The sequence below is a fragment of the Psammomys obesus genome, unplaced genomic scaffold, assembly GCF_907164565.1.
Source record: "Psammomys obesus unplaced genomic scaffold, mPsaObe1.curated_primary_1811, whole genome shotgun sequence".
Taxonomy (NCBI): Eukaryota; Metazoa; Chordata; class Mammalia; order Rodentia; family Muridae; genus Psammomys; species Psammomys obesus.
Window position 1 is genome coordinate 1,299,371 of NW_026596440.1, and position 20,720 is coordinate 1,320,090.

General features: G+C 48.0%; 1 protein-coding gene across 1 annotated transcript in view; it reads right to left on the reverse strand.

Moving 5' to 3' along the window:
* Positions 1-8,600: 8,600 nt before the first annotated feature.
* Tent4a (terminal nucleotidyltransferase 4A) overlaps positions 8,601-20,720 on the reverse strand; it is a gene marked incomplete at its 5' end in the record, with an annotated part of 34,681 nt that continues 22,561 nt past the window's right edge. The window contains 8 exons of the mRNA XM_055597955.1: positions 8,601-10,830; positions 11,973-12,137; positions 13,930-14,088; positions 14,592-14,764; positions 15,345-15,445; positions 16,330-16,456; positions 18,056-18,269; positions 20,518-20,646. Of these exons, the coding sequence (XP_055453930.1) occupies positions 10,636-10,830; positions 11,973-12,137; positions 13,930-14,088; positions 14,592-14,764; positions 15,345-15,445; positions 16,330-16,456; positions 18,056-18,269; positions 20,518-20,646 (1,263 nt within the window). The remainder of the gene's footprint in view (positions 10,831-11,972; positions 12,138-13,929; positions 14,089-14,591; positions 14,765-15,344; positions 15,446-16,329; positions 16,457-18,055; positions 18,270-20,517; positions 20,647-20,720) is intronic.

Here is a 20,720-nt window from a genome sequence, read left to right on the forward strand (position 1 = left end):
AACAGGAAATTTCAGCACCCACATGCTTTGCCACCTAAATCATCCCTATCCTGGACACCTAATCAGTAACCTTAGGCAATTGGCTCATCCTCACATCCAAGTAGTTGACAGGAGAAACAGAGCAGAGAGAACTGCCTGTCAGCCCATCTGACCTCTGCCACACAGTGAGGCCACAAAGGCAGGAAGAGGGTTTGGGGGGATGCTGAACAGAGGACTGAGAAAACCTAAGGATGGACACCTTCTCCAGAAGGATGGGAAGCAACTGCCTTTGATGAAGATGAATTCTTGACAATTCCCAATGGAAGACGTTCCCATCGGCATTTTCCAGGTGGCCAGTGGTAGAGTCCTGGTCCCCAAGATGAAAGTCAAACTTAACTCCTGTGACTGGAACAGCCATTAAAAAAGACTGCATATTCCCAAGAACAGGCAGACCCCAGGATCCTTGGAAATTAAGCCTCTTGGTGAGCCACTGAGAATCATCCAGCCATGTGGACTGAGGCACATACACACACCACTAAGTGCTTGGAGCAAGGATGTGGTTGGGTCTTCCATGGTGGGACCAGCATGGTGTCTAAAGCCTGCTGCTAATTTAAATACTCCCCAGTTAAGACCACTTAATGCTCTTCTGGGAGACCCAAGTTCAGTTCCCAATGTCCATGTCAGGTGCCTCACAACTCAAGTTGCAAGAAATCCAGTGCCCTCAAGTGTCTTCTGAGAGCACCTGTAAACACTTGGCACACACACAGACAAATAAAATTAGATCCTGAAAAATAGTTTAGTCTGACACAAGGTTAAGTTGCTGACTTTAATTCAGGTGGCACTGTGAAAACTCAGTGCCAGCTGCAGCCCCCTTCCCTCAGCATGCTTTAGGTGTTCATGCTGGAAGGACCAGAACCACGGTGGCTGGTGTAACTGGCTTCCCTGCGGCCAGGCACAGGCATAGAGAAGCACACAGGGCTCCTTCTATGCCAAAAAACTGAACAGCTGAACAGCTACTTCTGAACCATTTCTTTTTCCCCCTGAGGCAGAGCATATACAAGAGTCCATCTCGCATCTCAGAGAAGTAATTCCAGCCAAATCGCCGGCAGCACAGATCTTTATCTGCTAACTTAGAAAGCACTGGAGGAAAAGTTTGCTGTCATCTCTCACAGGAAGCTCAAGCAGTCTGTGGAACAATTCTCTGACTGAATTGCTGCCCTTCGCCGCACGCATTTCATCTTCTCCTGTCTCCTGGGGAAGATCAGAATTGTTTAATCCAAAGCAGCAGAGAGCTCTTTGCCCGGTACCTCTCTAAGCCTTGAGGAGTCACACATGCAAAGCGCTCTGTGGTTCGGAGACTAGAAACTGCTTGTACCTTTGATCGCGGTGATGCTGTGGGACTGTCGGCACAGTGGTGAGGCAGAACCTCTTCCTGAGAGAGATCATGGAGGGCACAGCGCTGCCAGCATCCGACATGCTCTTTTGTCCCTTTATTCTTCACGTAGGATGTGTTCTCCATGCCCTCACCCCTATTCCAGTGACTTCACTGGAAAGGCTTCCAGAAGCTCAGTATGGTTTCCCAGCTCCTTGCCATATGTGTGCATCTCCTTTCACTATGACAAAGAGGAGTGCAAGGCTGTGCACTAGGTCCCAAATCCTCTGAGAAAATCGCTGGAAGTTGGGGTGTTCTTTGGAGCCCTGATAATGTCACAAAACCAATAATTTCAACGCATCTCAAAGAAAATATCAGGAGTGCAAGATCCATGCTGGCTGAGAAGCCAGGATTCGTGTTTGTTGTGACTAGGAGCTCCGTCCAAATCCATCTTGAATAAGTGGGAGGTCAGGCTCCTCTTCCCACTCCCAATGCTGAGACCCTGCAGGCAGAAGCATAGCCCAACCCTGTTGCAAGAAGCCACCCTGCTGAAGTACTGGAGTCTCCATGAAAGGAAGAGCAACAAAGCAGATCTGCCTGTTCCCAGCAGAGTGTTCAGAGGGAGCAAGTGCCTCTCCCGGGGGAATGGGTTAAAAACCCTGATGTTGCCAGATGAGCCCACACCCAGCCACCACTACCCATGCTTGTGCAACCATTTCAAAGACCAAGCTATTCAAGGGGCACAGCTTCCCTGAGTCCAACAAGACACCACAGGGATGCAAAATGTGGCTCTCTCTCCTTCTTTCCCGGGACACCTCTGCCTGCGCAGGAGCTTAAAGATCCTTGGCCCGCAGGCAATGCCAACCATCCAGCCTGAGGAGGCAGGAACTGGTCAAGAAGTGTGATGGAGGGGTGCTGAAGAGATGGCTCAGTAGTAAATAGCACTGGCTGTTCTTCCACCAGACCTGGATTTGATTCCGGCGCCCACATAGCAGCTCAACACTGTAAGTCCATTTCCAGTGGATCGAGTACCCTCTTCTGGCCTCTGTAGGTACTGTATGCATGTGGGGGGCAGACAGGTAGTCAGCCTCTGCTGTCCTCTTTTGGACACACCTGACTCCAAGGGTGGGTCTCATGTGCATTTTAGGCTCCCTTGAGGTTACTGTCCTTGGCAGGTTTGGGGTACCTGGTCAGACTGCATCCATTTGGAGAAGCTGCCAAGGAGCTGGATGTCCAAGTGCCTGGGTGACCCTGAGCCAAGGGAGCAGTGCCCTCTAGCACCCTCATCCATTCAAGGTGCTTGAAAGCAAGATGATCAGGATCCACACACTTATGGAGCCTGGGGACTCAGACACCTGCATCTCCCATCAAAGTCTCTCATCAGCTCCCACTCCCTAAAAACATAAACCCCAACCCTGTCCAAACGGCCTTCTCCTATCTGTCTCTGTCTGTCTGTCTGTGCTTGCCTAGTTTTGCCATGCATACCTGTCCTCCATTAATCACAAGACAAACTATCAACCTATATGTGTACTCCTCCTGCAAGGTAGCTGGGGTGCAGTTCAGCTCCCACATGCAAACGAGCTGTCCAACTTCCTGTCTGACACTCATACCAAAGCCAATTATTTCCTCCCTATACTGTCCCCGGGCAGATGCCAGAGCCCTGGACTCCCTCAATCACCTGGCCACACTCCTGCCTTGACTCTCCAGGGCACATCTCGGTGCAGACAAGGTTCCTTGTGTTATGGCCCCTGGCATCCCCATGTGTTACCTGTGCATCCTGTCCTGTTCCATTCTCTGGAAACATGAGTGGTAAATTCTTCCTTCAACAGAACTGGCCTCTCTGAGATTATTCAGGCGTGACTAAATGGTGTGCCCCACCTCCAACCCCTGCAGTGCTCCCGCGCTGAGGTCATCCTTCCAAGCGGACTCCCTGCCCTGAGGCCCCCCACACTGAACAAGGGGAAAGAAAGGCAGGAGCATCATGGATAACTGGGAGATATAGGTTTTGTGACTTGATAATGTCCCCTAGAGCAAGGAAAGGCTGGAGATGGAGCAAAATGTCTCCCATTTTGGCCTGAGGCTTGTCCAACCTCCTGACATCACAACATGGTTGCATCTAAAAGGCTCTCATTGGAAAACAATGCAAGCGAGTTACCAAAAAAAAATTCAAACAATTATAATGTTTTAAGTAAACTGTGGCTTTGTGTTGGAATGCACTCAGATACCTTGGGGTGAATGTGGCCCGTGGGCCACGGGTTGGACATGAGGGTTGTAGGCCCTCAGATATATCAAACACTGAACCGAGAGAATGGGAAGCCATGTTCTGAGAAGATGCAGCTGGACTTTACAGAGCCCCCATAGGGGCTGCACGGGCCACACGCACTGGACAAGAGGGGCAGCCGCTGGAACTATGAAGGGCGCAGACACCTAACTGTGAGACTACCATGGTGTCTACCAGGCTGGTGGGGAACAGAGGTAAGCCTGTTCAAGATTCCTTCAAGTACCTCCAGGATGGGTCATGGATGGGCAGAAAGGAGGTGGGTATTACAAAAAGCACATGTGATAAAATACGAATATTTCATTCACTGATGAAATATGGAACAGTTACTCTCCACCAGCTTTGGTTATGTCTGTTTACAGACTGCTCACCAAGTTACTATTCCCTTACTGTGGCCATAAGCATAGCCACCCAAACAGCCAGAGTCTAGAATCCCATCCTGGACCAAGCCTGGCCGAGAGCAGGCCTGGTATGGAGCCCTCCTGCCCCCGGACTGCGACTTCCACTTGCTCCTGCTCACACTGCCTACTCACAGAAGTGCTTCTGTGGCTAGAAAGACTTCTCTCCATCAGGAGGGCTTTGGCTCTGTGACATTCATGTCACAGAGGTCCCACAGAGGACAGGTAACTCCAGGTTCACCAAACTTGGGTTTCTGGCCCCAGCCAGAGCCTGGAGCTTCAGTCACCCCTCCTCCATGCTCATGTGAGAGGTCAAGAGTGGTGCTTGTGTGGAGGAAGGGGCTGAGGATCCACACCTGAAGGCCATGGACATGTCTGCAGAGAGGGCTGTGTGTGCTGCTGCCTATAGGGTACTTTGCACACACGCCCTTCTCCAACACACCCAGACAATGGGCCACCTCATCTCAATGAGGGGAGAGGGCAAAGGCTCCTCTGCCAGAGAGCAAAGACAGGGATTCTGGATACTGCCCTCAACTCTGTGAAGTCCCTGCTTCTCGTCACAGTCCACAGAGACCCTTCTCAAAAACACAGAGCAACATGGCAGGGTCCTCTTCCAGCACATGGGGGACCTTGGCGACCAGAAGGCCACCAATCCCCTGGCCACAACTATAACTCAGAAGGAGAATTGCATGGCAGGATCTGGAACGGGGATACGTCTGATGAACAATCTGGAATCTTCCCCTACCCCCACCAGGCAGTCCTGGGGCAGCAGGAAAGGCTCCATGGCTCCCTTCCTTGTCACTCTTAGGATGTCACAGATCTTTCTGTTCCTCAACAGAGAAAAGAAAATGCAGCCCCATTCCCTGGGGACTTTGAAATCTTGCATGCCCTGAATGGCTTATTAATTGTTAATTCAGCCTAATGTAGAAAAACTTTTCCAAGGGTGAAAGATCACATAGCCAGCAGCCTGGTAAGAAGGGAGCTGTAGAGTTCAGACAGTGGTTTGGCAGAACATCTGCAGGATTGGAACAAGGGCGCCCTCTCTCTTCTCTCGGGGACACTGCGTCCTCCACAACAAGAACAAAGCAAAGGCTCCGAATGCCAGCCCAGGAGGACTTCCACCTGCAGGACACAGGACCCTGCAGGCACAGCAGCCCAGAGCCAACTGGAATGCTTTGCATGTGTATGTGGTTGCTGTCCATGAGGCTGCCAAGTGCACACTCGGGCTGAGTAATGTGGAGCTTAGCAGGCAAAGCAGAGAAAGAAGGCCTGAGTAGACAGTTCCCCTCACCAAGACCACTAGTTAGGAGGCAGACATGAAACCAGGATGGACAGAGCTTTGTCCCTCTCTAGATATTCCAGGTGTGCAGGCATCAGTATGGGGGATCTGCCCCTTCCTGGTCAAAGGCTCTGATTCTAGGACCAAGATGCAAAGTGTGTGTGAAAGCCACCTTCCTTAACCCAAACCAAGCAGTTCTGTGAAACATGAAAGTTGGAATGAAAGACAGGTGAATGTTGAGTCCGCTGGTTTAAACTGTGTTCTACAGGCTGCTAGGAGCTTCATTCATAGGGTACGGCACCCCCAAACACAAGAGGAAGCAAAGGAAACCGTTCCCCCCAGCCTAAAGTACCTCCTACAGACCTGCACATGAGCTCGTATTTCAGATGCTTTTTCTAAACCTCATTTAAAACTGTGTTCCGCTGAGAGCCAGGCACAGGTTTATTCTGCATGTAAATGTTCCGCCTATGCCTACAAAAAGTGTTCCAGCCCCTCTTGGAATTTCACGGCCTTCCTGCGTTCCTCCTCAACCTTGTCCCCAAGCAGGTATGTAGTTCAAGATGGATGCTGGCTACAGCTCCCAGCTTCACAGTTAAATTCTGCTGAGAATGAAAGGTGAATAAAGGTGTTGCTTCCTAGCAAAAGTGCTATGTCAAAAACACCAGCTCTGCTGTGGTTTGGGGTCTGTGAGATGGAGATGAGACCTTAATGCTGGACCCTAACAATATGTGGAGAGAGAGAGAGAGAGAGAGAGAGAGAGAGAGAGAGAGAGAAGGATCCTCCGGCCAACACCTTTCTTGGGTCCTGGGACTTACCAAATTGATTCCCCCGGGGAGTTCCAACTGGTAGGTCACTAGCATGAGTGACCCATGGGCATGAGTTCCATGGGTCTCACGTTGAGAAAGGGCCTTTGTGGCATCCTGTCGGGGTAGATTCAATATGGCTAAGCAAGGGGGCCACAAGTAGCTGTTCCTTTGGCAGGAGGTGGGTCCCAGGGGGTGGCAGCATGAGGCAGAAGTCTGGATGAAGTACCTTGAAGAGCTGGCAGAAGGGTGTGCTGGAGAGTGAATGGCCTGGCCCTGCCCTGCCCTGCCGGGAAGCAGCCCACTGCTATCCAGAATGGATGCAGAAGCAACATGAAGCTAGGACTACCTTCAACTCAGAATGTAACTCGCTAGGCGGATCGATCCAGCTGCATGGCTCTCCCTAGACACAAGGATAGGGGCGTGTGTTTGACTCCCCCAAGCAAAACCGAGCCCAACACAATACACCCAAAGAAACTTGTCGTGAGCATCTGCATGCCGGATTGGCAAAAGCAAGCAAGCAAACTTCCTGGAGGCAGCCCACTCATTTCTGCATGACTGACGAATGGGTGTATCCCTGGTTTGAGCAAAGCCCCAAGGGATTTTGCTTCATGACTGCTTGTTGCTACCCTGCCTTCCTATGCTTGTCTCCGAGGCCTGGCGTAATGCAGTGGAGCAGGAACAGACCCTCGCTGCCTACAGCACAGTATTATTCCATCACAGGGGCTACTCTCTGTTGGGTGATTTCCTGCAGATAATTTTATAATTCCTGATGATTCCTGAATTGATTCAAGTAATTTAAAAACCTTCCTGCAGTATAGCAAAAACTGTTAAGACCTCTGTGAACCTCCATGTGAATTATACCAAGAAAGAAGATTGAAACAAATTAATAATAATCAAGGAAATACATTCATATTAGGTTTAGCCAAGGATAAGGCCAAGGTGTACACAATAAGAGCATATATGAGTATAAAAACAAAAATTAAAATGGTTAGCTATACAACACACACATCTGTTTTACAAAAATCTTGACATAAAAAAAAACATCCTTTGCACACACAATGCACATATGAAATAAGATAAACCTGCTTTGAACTCACAATGAGCACACACATAAAACCACCGCTTTAAACTTATGAGAAGTATCTAGTTCTAGTTCTAATGAAAGAACTTAAAATCAATAATCCTACTGTAATTGTGTTAACGATTTTCTGTATTCTTGAAGGAGGTAATTTTTATTTAAAAAAACCTTTGTCTTAGAAGGTATAAAACCCAGGACAGAAGTTGCTGTTGGTTGATTGGAGTTTTCCTCCATCCACCAAATACGTGTCTGTTTATATGTATGAAAGTCTGTATGTCTGTGTAAATACATATATGTACAAGTGTGTATATGTACACTGTGCACGTAGAATGGGGGTCCCCTTGAATGTTTGTATGAATGTGTACATGTTGCATGTCTGGTTGTTTGCCTGTATACATGTGAACTGATACTATGGAGAGAACGTGTGATTCGTTCTCTCTCCTTCCCTCCCCCACCTCTTCCCTTCCTTCTCTGGCTCATAAAGAGTTCATGAGCCTCTGAACCCATGCAGGTGCTCTGCTGTTCACCCCTGAGGAAAAAAGCCATTAAGTTTTTTGCTAGTATAAGTGATTAAGCCACAAACCCTCCCACTCTCATCTGCCATGAGATTCGGCACAGCGTCAGCTTCTGTCTGCTTTTGAGTTACAGCTGAGTGGCTCCAGCGGATCCCTAAGGCCTCTCCCTTCCTAAGCCAATTGACTTAGGAGGTCAGAGTTCACATCTGCACCCTCAGCCTGCAACACTCTCTCAGGACTTGACATAAACTGTCAACGTATTTCTCTCCAAAAGTGGAACAGGCCACACTTCATGGTCAGCCTCATGCTCCTGACCATGAACAAATGCAAGTCTCCACACTTGCTTCCAAGAAAAAATGGCCTAGTGTGGGTTTCCTGATCTTGCCTGGAATTCAGAGGCTTCAAAGGTCATGAACTTTTCCAAGACTGACCCAGCCCCTGGAGCAAAGAATGTTGGAATGGATGAACATTTTGTTCAGGAGACATGTATAAGACACGACAAGATCCCACCACACACCCTGAATGAGCAGAGCAGCCAAGTGCCCTGCCACTTAGAGGCATGCCTATCAGACCCCTATCAATCACAAACTAAAGGTACGTTATTTGGGAGCTTTAAGTGTGACACTATTTGCACACGTTTCACTAGAATGCCTAAGCACAGAGCATGGTCCAGTCTGGTGTACACAGTCCCCCAGCAGTCTTCAGAGCACCCTCAGGTGGGGCTAAGGCCCCTGCTACAGTCAGAATGGCCCATGGAATTAACTAATGGCAAAATGACCCATCACCATCCTGGCCACAGGGATCGCCTTAGGGTCATATTCATAACCCCAGCAGCCAGTAACACAGAAACCACCCCACCCTCAGAGGAAAGCATCTAGTCAACACAAAGCTGGTTTCTAAAGTTTATTAAAAATCAAAGAATAGAAAACCTTTACATAAAAATATGTCAATTTTAGTGTCCACATTGTTGTCCACACAGAAAATTGAAACATGATATCATTTTGTCAAACTGTAGCGTATGGCCACAGTGGTAGCCAGGCCAATTCATCTGGTTCACCATTACAGGGACGGACACATACCTGTGCCTGTGGATGATAGAGCTTTAAAACGCACATGTGCGGGTCACTCGCACGGCCCCATGGTGGCTCCTTAATGCAAATACAGTCAATATTGCTAATGTGTAAATTAGTACAGGCCTATGGACCAGTGTTCATAAATATTCTTTAGCAACAGGTTTCACAATTTAAATAGTTTTAAATATTTGGGATGATTTCAATCCTCATGAGCTGCAGACCCCATGTGCTACTCTGCTCTGGAATGTCTCCCAGAGTCAACAGGCCCACCACAGCAGCAAGAGGAAGACCCAGACACGCAGAACTTGTCCTTGGCGAGGTGTCCATCACATTCAGACATTCATTTAGAATTCCCACTGCTGCATGTCAATCAGATGTCCCAGCAATCGGCTTCTTATCTTGACATTCCATACCAGTGGACTTTAGGACCAGCCTACCTGTAGTATTTAGCAGGGCCAAAACCCCATTTGAGAAATGGGGGTCAGAGGGCCTACAAGACGCACGCACTCCAGGGCAGCTGTGGTACTCCAGAGACTCACGGTTAGGTGATGGATATATTCTTGTTCAAAAAAAGTAACAAAGACAGTGGTTGTTGTGGCAGAATACGCTTGCATAGTATACCTGTATGCTTCTGACGACAGGCACCAGCCGCTCCCGGGCCCACACTGGGCTGTGCTCTCCTGTGTTACATTAAAATACTCCCCATGAGCCCTGAACAGCGGAGGTACTTTTCAGATATTTGCTCTTAACAGAACGAGTGCATACCTATGCAGATTCCTCAATGGAATCAACCAAACTCCTTTCTCCACATTCCTAAATCTGGGTGCCATTGTCTGTAACGATGCTCACCAGGCCCATGGCTCTAGACCATGTCACTAACGGAAGCACGCCCACAGTCACAATGCTCTGCGATTTGTACGACGTGACAACCTCTTCTCCCCTTAGAGGTCTTTACTTCTGGCACTTTAAATGCTGGATTTGCTGTCTAGTTTTTAAAAACCCAACCCAAAATGTCAGAACTTGTGGTCAGAGCAGGATTACAGCCCAAGGCCTACAGCGAGGCTGCCAGTTATGCATTGGAGACCTGGGAGCTGAATGCCTCACAAAACCACCAGGACGACTCAGCTCCTTTACTGCATCTGACCAAAAGAAAAGACGTAAAAAATAAAGCCCACAAGCCCCTCCTCTCGGTGTTCGTTTAATGACGCTATCAGACAACCAGCCAACATGAGGAACCCAACTTAGAAAATGCAAACTGGGAAAGGATCTAAGGGTGTTTTAAAAAAAATTCCCTCCTCCCTTAAATATAACTTATGTGAAAATATGAAATTAAATAAAAAATATTTGAGTTATTGCACAAATCATAAGTTTTTGATATGTACATAGAAAAACAGTCCCGAAGTTTCAAACAAGACATGAGGGCAGTAAAGCAGCAGCCTGCACACTCAGTCAGAGAGACATGGACCAGGGCTTGACTTCTCTGTGACAGGCATGGAGGTGAACCCCACACTGCCACAGAGCAGACACGGCTGTGAAGCCACACATCCAGCCCCTGGCACTCCTGAGCCTGCTGGGCACAGGTGAGGACTTCTGAGCGGCCGCACATCTAGCCCCTGGCACTGCTGGACTGCTGGGCACAGGTGAGGACTTCTGGGCGGCCGCAGATCCACATTTAGTAAGGCTTCACAGATGAGCACAAGGGGCTGTTCTGCAAGATGGCCACCACACAGACATGCAGAGTGACCAGTGCTGGGCAGCAGTCGGCAGCCCACAATGGAGGTGCTGGATGCTGGTCTCGGTTCCCCTGTGGTGCCCGAGGCCTATGGGCAGACTCAGGCTGGGAGCAGCCAGGAGCCATTACCTGCTGAGACTCACAGGCAGGCTGTCCCTTGTGTGTGCATGCTTTTTTCTCCTCCAACCAGTGCGGTTGTACTGGTGGTGTCCTCGGTTGCCAACAGGAGGCCTCACAGCTCCACTGCCCACAGAGCTGTAGCCACCACCCTGAGCGTGGTTGTGGGAGCCTTTCATGGACAGTTTCATGCCATTGTGCTGCTGGTGAGATAGAGAGAAAACAGGGTTGGAGTACCACATGCAGACCATGTTGTGACAAGACGTTAAGAACAGAGACATTATGAACAACAAAGAACCCGCAGCCATACTGTTGCTGCTGGGATATGCAGTAAGCAGAAGAACCCTTCACTCTGACAAGAACATCACTTCACTCAGGATCCTACAAACTTCTGATCTGCTCTGCTTCTTCAGAGGTGTGAGAAGGTCCCCATAAACCTGGAACCATACAAGGGAGTCCTGCATGCCTACCTCATCCTCAGCGTCTCTACACACAGCAGCAAAGCTTTGGGCTGTCCCCAAGCAACTGCAAAGTGGATGTATGCAAAGAAGCATGAACTGCTTTCAGAAAGAGTCAGGCACATCCAGCAGGTCGAGGGGGCCAAGGAGAAAAGCAAAGGCAGCAGCCCTGACAAAACTGTCCTCCAGGCCTGTTAGCCCAGGAAGGACATTACCTGACGCCAGCAAACCCATAATCAGGAAGTAATAATGGCGCGGTGCCAAAGAGCTAAATTTGAGAACAAATGCTGTTCTGGCAAACTGGGATGGGATAAGCAAAGAGGAGCTGCCCAGAGCAAGACCTGCAAACTGTGCCTGCTGCCCAGATAGCACTGAATCCTGGGCAACCCAGCCCTGTATGTATCACAGTACTCCACATGGACTGTACCTAATGCCCTAGAGGCTGCAGAATGGTCTCAGGGGAGGGGGCACTACCAGGGTAAGAGTCCCCAGCACACAGCTCTCCCTCCTGGCATGAAGCCAGTGTCTGGGTAGGCTGGCTGACACAATCCACACACCACAGGCTTTGGTAAGCCTAAGGCTTGACTTTAGCTTTTGATTTTACAAACTAAAATATGTGATAAAAAGAACTTACACTGAAGACCAAGTGAGTCTTCGACTTTTAACCCTGCTTATTTCACACTGTAGCGCCAGTGAGGAACTGAGCTGCATTAACTTAAACTATCACACTAGATGAACGAGCATTTTAAACGCTATTTACAAAAGTAAAAGAAGAAGCAGGAGCCTGCATGAGCAGGACACAAGGCCCCTTTAAAAACCTTCTGGAGTTATCTTGGCACAGGCCCACCTAGAGTGACTTCAAGAGCCCAACAGCAGACAGTACACACCTTGTGGTAGAGATGAGGACTTGACAGTGGGTTGGGGGACGCTGAGGGAATGGCTGGGGAAGTCACATTGTGCACGGCCTTCAAAGATGTGGTTCCTTCAACACCAGCCTGTCTGCAAGGAACAGGGGCAACTCCGAGGGTCGGCGGAGGGATAGTAAACCTGGTCTAGAAGAAAAAGAGAAATGTGTAGCTTCCAACAAGTGAGAGCTTTGCACCAAGCTGGAGCAGGCAGGTCTGCCTGTAGAAAGCCCACTCACATACGTCTCCGTAGAGTTTTCTCTTGTGACCTAACAACACTGTGGCCTTGGAAGTACAAAGACCTCATCTTTTCAAACAGCAACTACAGTTCCAAGTAATGCCAGTCACTTGGTCATAAAACCTAACACTCTCCAAAGATAAAACCAAATTCAAAACAATTAGAGCTATCAGAAGAGCAACTGTCATTTCAATCCCTAGAATAAGCCCCAGGGTGAGCATCCTTCCAACCCCAGATGAGCAGGAACACAGGGAAGGGTCAAAGAGGGCAGCTCTTTCTGGCCACCACTCTAGCTTCTGCATTATCTGTGTCACACACAGCAAAGGAAAGCTGGTGAGAGCCCTTCCTAGCCTAATGATAATGATCACCAAGGCATCAATGCTTTACCCAAAACTTCCAGAGGAAGTAGCTTCAGTAGGAGCTAACCTTCGCAGGTAAACCTCCAGAAGAGACCAGCAGCTGCATGCAGAGACAGCAATTTGGCTACGCTTTGTTAAAAGCATATGATGGAGAGTCTGATACCAATACTCTGCTCTGGGTCCATACCATAAACCTGTTTCCCTCTCCAGAGAAAAAAGAAAGCTCCCTGCTCCACTGCACTCCTGAAGGTCTCCAACAGGTCTATGACCTCCAACTTCATTCATCCTTGTCATACTAGGAAATCCTATCTCTAAAGGGTGGCCATCATTTTTTAAGCTGCACTGGACAAGAGAACACCTATGTTTTAAGACAGGGTTTTCACTTAACTGTCCTGTTGCAAGTCAAGTGGCCTCAGTCTTGTCTGAGCTTATACTCACACAGGAGATGCATACAAACATAACTAACTGGGACCTACACCCACACTTTCTTAGACACCACAGGTCCAAAACACCCCCTGGCAGGAAACAGAAGTTGGGTCTGCATTGGGCTCTTGGAGACACTGAGCCCTGAGCAGTGACATAAAGGCCACCGAAGTGTGAGGTTGAGGCCAATGTCCTAATCAGAAGACAATCAAGATGAACTGGAACAGACTTTAATAGCTTAAATAACTACCTTGGAAAGTTCCATGTGTGCACTAGCTGAAGGTTTGTAGTCTGGGCTACACAGTTTGGGTGAACTGTGTCAAACGCTTGCCAACAAATGGGGTCATGTGCTTTGGCAGCTCACAGCTTCAAAACAGCTCTGTGGGAATGGACAACAGGGCCAGAAGACTCCAGGAGGGACATCTGTGTGTTTCTGTACTGTTTTACACTCACCCCACTTGTTACTAATGTATCGAGTGTATACAAATCTAGCTGACATATAACTGGGATATATAGACAATTTTGAATATTTATAAAATATATGCCTTTAAACTGATTTTATATAAATTTTAAGAGGAGAAAAAGTCCTAAATAATGACTAATTAACACAGAGTCCAAGTCCATGTTGACATTTCAATGGTCTGTGTACTAAATTTCTGGCGAAAAGAAAGCAACAAGTGTCTACAGCAAAGAGTGACCTGGACACTGCCTGTCAAGAGGCATTTCATACTCAAGAACCACAGCAGACTCCTGGTCAGAGACTGTCTTACAGAATGAGCTGAGTTGTGTTGTACAGCCACCAAAACATGGCAATTCTTAAGAGACAGGCATGACTAAACTAGATCCAGTTCACAGGGACAATGACCTCCTCCCATGCACTCCTTGGCTTGGATGCCACCCCTGGGAAGGGATCCTGTACCTGATTGTTCGTTGTCATGATCAACGTTCTGGAAGCAGCGGGCTGAGGTTTGCTGCTGGGCATTGGCAAGGCTGTGGGCAGGCTGGCCATCAGGGTGGCAGGTGCTTGTAGGCTGAACTGATAAACACTAGGAGTGGTGCAGGGTGGTGTGTCCGAGTCCTAGAGTGCAGCACAAGAAATGAGTAGTTTGTAAGCACAGTGGCTTCTGGGGTCTGACACACGTACTTTCAGGGAGGCAAGCCAGGAGAGGCCATTAGAGCAAGCCTCATTGAGCAAGGAAGGGCAGGTGTGTAACCGTAATCCCATTCCTTAGTCATTTCAAAACAGAGAAAGGCTAGGCCACAGAAAGTACAGATGAGACATGTGGACTTAACTTTGTAAATCTCTAAACCAGTTTTCACAAAATGACTCAAAAAGGTTCACAGCTTATCAGAGTGCTATTTCTACCTTGGTCAATGGGTCACATGAGCAACACAGCCTGGGATTCTTAAGGCCTATGCCAAAGAACACCAAGCAGACACAGACATAAACACAGACACACACACTGACACACACACAAACACCCAAGGGACTGAGATGGAAGAGTAGGTCTTGAACTCCCTGCTAGAAAGAACCAGGACACCCCACACAAGGGAGACCATCAAGAGCAAAAGCCCACTCACAATATCACTTCCAGAAAGTGAGGACACAGAAGAAGCAGAGGAGCCTGAAGACAGCAGCTGGGGACTGGACAGGGACAGAGTCAGGCGCTGGCTGTAAGGGGAGCTGGGCTCCCGGCTCTGCGTCTGCTCGCCATTGCATGTGGTGGTTCTCTCCTTTACCTTAATCCTGTTGTCTGTGGAAGGAAAGCAGAGCCTGGGTCAGTGATTAGCATGGCGTGCCGGCAGCACAGGGCTGCTGAGCTCTGAAATGCTGCATGTGTGACTAACAAACCAAACCTTACAACTGAATTTATCTAATGTTAAGCGTGTATTAAACTAGTTATCAAAAAACATTAAAATATTTATTCGATGCTGGTGGGTAAGTTTTATCTGTAGCTTTTATAAACTATAAATATAAACCAAGTATTTCCAATGAGAAATGTAGAATTCTGAAACAGAAATACACACAGGATTTCTAAGATTTAGAACAAAAAAAAAATCTATGCCTGTCAATACTTTTCCATTATGTGTTGGAATGTGAGTATCTTAGCTTAATCATGAATGGAACCATTAGCGACTACTTCCACATGCCCCTTCCCAGTATAGCCTACTGCAGCTACCACTCTATTCCTCTCAGGGCTAGAGCACACAGAGGGATGACCTATCAGAAAAAGTAAAAAAGGAGCTTCTTTCACAGCTTAAGCAACCAACAAAAGGGTCAGAGATGCTTCTGTGCTACAGGCAGGAGGCCAAGCTCTCATGTCAGCCTCTCACCCAGGTCTGGAGACGGGAGGACTCTGCTGCCCCACTTTTCTTTGATCCACCTCCGGTAGTCAATGACTTCCTGGGTGACTTTGATGATTCTTCCTAAAGTACTGCGAAGAACAAGGGTGGACACAGACACACGGTGTCAGGCGTGAGGTCCATGAAGGACAAAAAAAAAAAAAGCAAACTGAGTGAACTGTATAAAATATCCATGACATGTTTACATTCGAGTGTACCATGAGGTCATGATACACACAAAAGTAAGTTCGCTTTGTAGAAAGAAGTTCTTAACCAAGATCTATCTACAAAAGATGAAGACTTCCATACAGACTTCCATTCACAATGGCCATGAAGTTCTGGCACTTCCTATCCCACCGCACAGCTGAGGAGAGAGACCAAGCCAGGCTAGGTTCTGGCCTGCAACAGTGTGCATGAACAGCTGGCATAAAGCTACAGCCTCACTCCTCACTGAGTTTCCTGAGACAGCCCTCCCCAGCACAGACACGAGCACACTGCTGACACCAGTCTGCACAGCGTGCTTCTTCCTTCTGCATTGTCTTCTCACTGCCAGCCCTCTGCTCCCCACACACTAGAGTCAGAGATGAACAAGTGTGACTACCAGTAAGGTACACGATGCAGACTATCCTCAAGTGGAGAATGGAGGACAACTGAACACTAGGGATTAAGGCTGAGCAGTGCACTCCGATGTGAACTCACTCACAACCTGACCATAACCCGATGGAGGCTGAACAAGCACCAACCCAAGGCTTCAGAAGTCAGGAGTCTGCTCTACTACAGAACACCATGAGTAAATGCCACACCACTAAAAAACCCTCAGTCCTAGACCACAGGCTACCCAAAAGCCTTCCTGATTCCCCGGCGGGCTTTCCTTATTATCAAGGTCCATCCATGACACAGAAGCATATGACTAGAGAAAGTACACCTGCCACTCTACAGAATGAGGAGCCCAGAACCCAGATACAAGGTCTATTACCTTTCAGAGTCCCTGTTGGGGTAAGACCTGGCGAGTGGTGACACAGCATGGCTGAGCACAATGTAAGCGTAGTCAAACACCTGCTTCACCTGCATGGCCCCGTAGGAACTCCGTCCGACATCGTTTCCTGCAACACAAAAGCACAAGCTACGGTGAATGGGGCCTCACCACTAAACACCTCCAACTTCAGCAGCTCACGCAACAGCCATGTGAATGTAGCACTGAGCTTTGGCTAACTGCAGTCCATAGCACGTGGTATGTAAATGCATACAGGCTCAGAGTACATCAGACTCCATGTGATCAGACTGCTACCACCAAAGGTAAGGAGGTGGCCACAGGGTCTGACAGTTCATGAGGGCTGCTAAGTCCCCAGGTGACAAGAAAAAAAAAAAAAAGATAAGCCCACACCACACAAAAAGCAAGACACGCTAAACACCAACCAGCATTGGGGACCTGACATGAGCTCAGAGTGATAGCCCTAGGAGAGGCTATCACCCTTAACACAGTATTAGGATGGAAGGATGGAAGGATGGAAGGATGGAAGGATGGAAGGAAGGAAGGAAGGAAGGAAGGAAGGAAGGAAGGAAGGAAGGAGTGAAGACGGGACAAGAGGAGGGAGGGAGGAGTCCTTTAAGGGCAGAGTGCTATGGATATAAACTCACCGAGCAATACACAATGAAGCGATCACTAAAATCACAAGGAACTTTATTTCCTACATATACTCATTCTTCAGTCAGCTTAGGTACAGTTTTTAGAAAGGATATTGGAATTTCATCTTCCTCGATTCAGGTGTAGCTCAGTAATAATGCAGGTACATTGAAACAAAAACCTGAAGACATGGGATGTCTCCAGGTCACTGGTCCAGACACTCAGGTGGGTGACAGACACACCGTTAGAATGCTCCCAGGAACCCAACTCCACATCTACGGAGACGTTGTGCCACTTAAAGACAGCTGAGTAGAACTGTCTGTATAGTTTCTTTCAATGTATTTTAAAGAAATTAATCTTACCTTAGAAGCAACGAAGCACCATAAAATGACCATTAAATGGTTGTGATCGTAAATAAATGGTGGTGATAGTAAATAAATAATTAACAGAAGCAGAGGACAAATGAAGGCAGAAACTGGTGTGTGGCAGTGGGACAAGAGTATGGGACAAGGTTCCCCTAAAATAGAAAACCAGGAGCAGCCAGCTCAGGAGACTACAGCTGCAGCACACACAGTCCCATGAGACAAGGACAAAGAGCAGGCTCCTGCAGCCAACACAGTCATGCTTCTGTCACCGATTCTATCATTAGCATTAAAGAGCATCTCCCCAGGAGATGCTCAGTCGGCACATGAGGAACTGAAACGCACTGGTCAGCCAGGAGCACAAGCTAACAAGACTCTGCAACAGTCTTCTCAGACAGGCAGACAAACACCACCTGCTGCCACACTGAGACAAGCAGCCTCCACGGGCCAAGGAGTGAGGCTGGGAGAATCGGGATTCAGCCAATCATCAAGGGAAGGTGATGACACACCTGCAGGAGGCCACTTACTGCAGCACACTTCTTTCCAGCAGTGGATGTCTGTGTGGCTGGACTGACTCACCCTTCCGAATTCTGGTGTTTACAGAAGGCAAACACCGTAGTATGCAGTCAACTAGTCAGGACAAGGACTCCTGAAAGGAGCTCAGCTGTACAGACACCAGCACCATGCTCCCAGCCATGGGGGTGAAGTAAGCTCACCAGGCAGTAGGGGGTCCTCAATGCACAGCATCGACGGCCGGTACCCACTCGTCATGGCTTTCATAATCTCTTCTTTGGCGATATAGGCACCTCCTTCTTTTATTCTAATACCAGTTTTCAAGTAATTAAAATTCCTTCCATAAAGTTCAAAAAATTCTACAAGAAGCATTCCAAGGTTTTCATCAGCTCTCCGGGCATCAATTCTTGGGTGTAACTGTAAAACGAGAGACCACAAGGTGTATGAATTCACATTACATTCTAAAGACACTCACCTGGCAGCCTCTCCAGGGAACTCTTGAGAGGTCCCCATTCAACAGCACCTGAGAGAGTAGGAGCAGCGGCTAGGAGGCCCTGCCCACCTGGATAGCCTCTGTATTGAGGGACTGAAAGAAAGAAAACATATCAACATCCACTCAGACAGTCCAAACACAGACATTATCTTCAAGCTGCCCGATGGTAAGTCTCCATATTCTGTCCAACTGTCATTTAGATGGCGAATGCACAGTTCATATTAATCTCATTATCCTGTAATGCCACCAATAGGTGGCAGGGTTGAGACTGAACAGTGCATACATCATGTGAACCAGAATGTGAGTGAACTAAGGTTAACTCCTGCTTTAATATAAATCACTGTGAGTCTAGTTCACACCACACACCACAGCCTCACTCTGACCCTTGCCCACTGACAATTCCTAAGTGCCCACGACCTTACAGACCTGTGCTGCCTACTACAGAAAGAGCTTAAGCAGCACCTGTCAGTCTCAGGTGACACTGCAAGCACTGAGAGTGGCATATAGCTCATAGCCTCCCTGGTCACATAAGGAGCTCTGTCCTTTGCACAATTCTAGGTGGTGATGGTCAAGCCTCACTAATATGCAAGTCCTGGCAGCACAGTGGCTGAAGTATGAAGCATGGCCCCTCCAGGCAAGATCCCTCATAGCATCAGAGTTCTGAGTTCCTGGGTATGCCGTCTCCCAAAGAACAGGGAAGTCCTTTTGCTGAGCCTTTATTTCCTTGCCATTGAGTCAAATCAAACACTCAAGCCAGCCCAGTACAGAGTCTGGCCTCCTTCCCTCAGGCAGCTGTGAGATGAGCAGGACGCTACAACAGTTCCAGCCTGAGGTGGGTGGGCTCCAACACAGGGCAGAAGGTGGGAGCTATCCTGTCTATACGTCCCTGTGAGATCTGACAGCCACAAGGACCCCAGTAACAAGCACACCAGGAGGCCTTGGAAACCCCACTCAAGGTGACATCAATTGTCCTTACAAGAAGACTGAAATGTGTTTCTTCAAATCAGGAGTACTCAAGTAACAACAGAGGGCTGTTCAGCTCACAGTAGTGCTGAGAGACTGCAACATCATATTAGAACGGGGTGAGCTGCATGAAGCCCATGGCTTAGCACTGAGCCTCTCTGCAGTCACACCATAGGGTTGCATGCTTCAGGAGCAGCAAGCCTGGAAGCCAAAGCTCACACAAAGTCAGAGCACAGGCTAGCAATGTCACTGGAAATAAGAAGCCCTCACCAAGCACAAGAGAAAGGAAAATTAGTGATTACATAGGGACATATACTTGGGTGTGGCTAAAACATACAGGCATATTTTTTCTCAAGCAAATGTAAGTGGAATAAAATTTTAATTAACTTGGGTATTATTTTATATATGTGAAAGAGACAGCAGGCATAAGAGCTCATGTCTACAATATCAGTGTTTGGGAGCATGAGGCAAAAAAAAAAAAAGCTACTAGGTCAAGGCCAGCCTGGGCTACATAGTGAATTTCAGGTCAGTCTCACCTGTAAAGTGATTGCTCAAAACCACCAACCATCCTACCAACAAGAGCAGAGCAGCTCTGGAGTGGCCCGCTGCTGACAGACCTCTCCTTGAACTACACTCACCAAAACAGAGATGATGCATAATTTACGACCATCAATCATACAAGGCTTTCCAGGAAGAGCTACTCACATATGTCATCTCAGCACCAGGGAAACTGAGTCAAGAGGACTGCCATGGGCCCAAGCTAACCTGGGCTACACAGGGAGTTCCAGGCTATCCAGGACTAAAGTAAATTTATCTCAAAAAATCCAAAAGAAAAATACTTTCATCTTTTCCACATACTGGTACCTGCCTTTTATTCTGAGAGGGTATGGGAATAAGTTAAACACATTGAGCATCAACAGAAAAGGCTTTTTATGATTTATATAGAAATAAACCAACTGTTGTTCTCTCATTCTGAATAAACAATCCATACTTTCTCAACACAGTAAAGTCTGAGCATTCTGGAGCTCAGACATCAACTGACTTCTGAAACCTGTTCCCAGACAGGAAGTCAGCCACAGAATCAAGCTGCAGGAGGAATGCCGAGCAGACACTGTAGTGACTGGAGCCAGAAACAGAAAGGGAAGGTGCTCAGCCATGATGAGGCCAGCATCTATGGCACTAACACATGTGCAGAGATGGCGTGCTTACCTGCAGAAAGCTGATGGCCATTAAGATGAGGCTGTAGGAGCTGATCCCACCTGTGAAGACTTCGTTCAGGTCCCTCTGCAGGAGGAACTGTTTCAATACTAAAATCAAGTATGGCAGCAGGGAGTACTTCTGTAAACCCAAGAAATGGAGAGCAGGTTACTTTTAAAGGGACTCTAGAGACAAGCTTCACATGAAAGAAATGC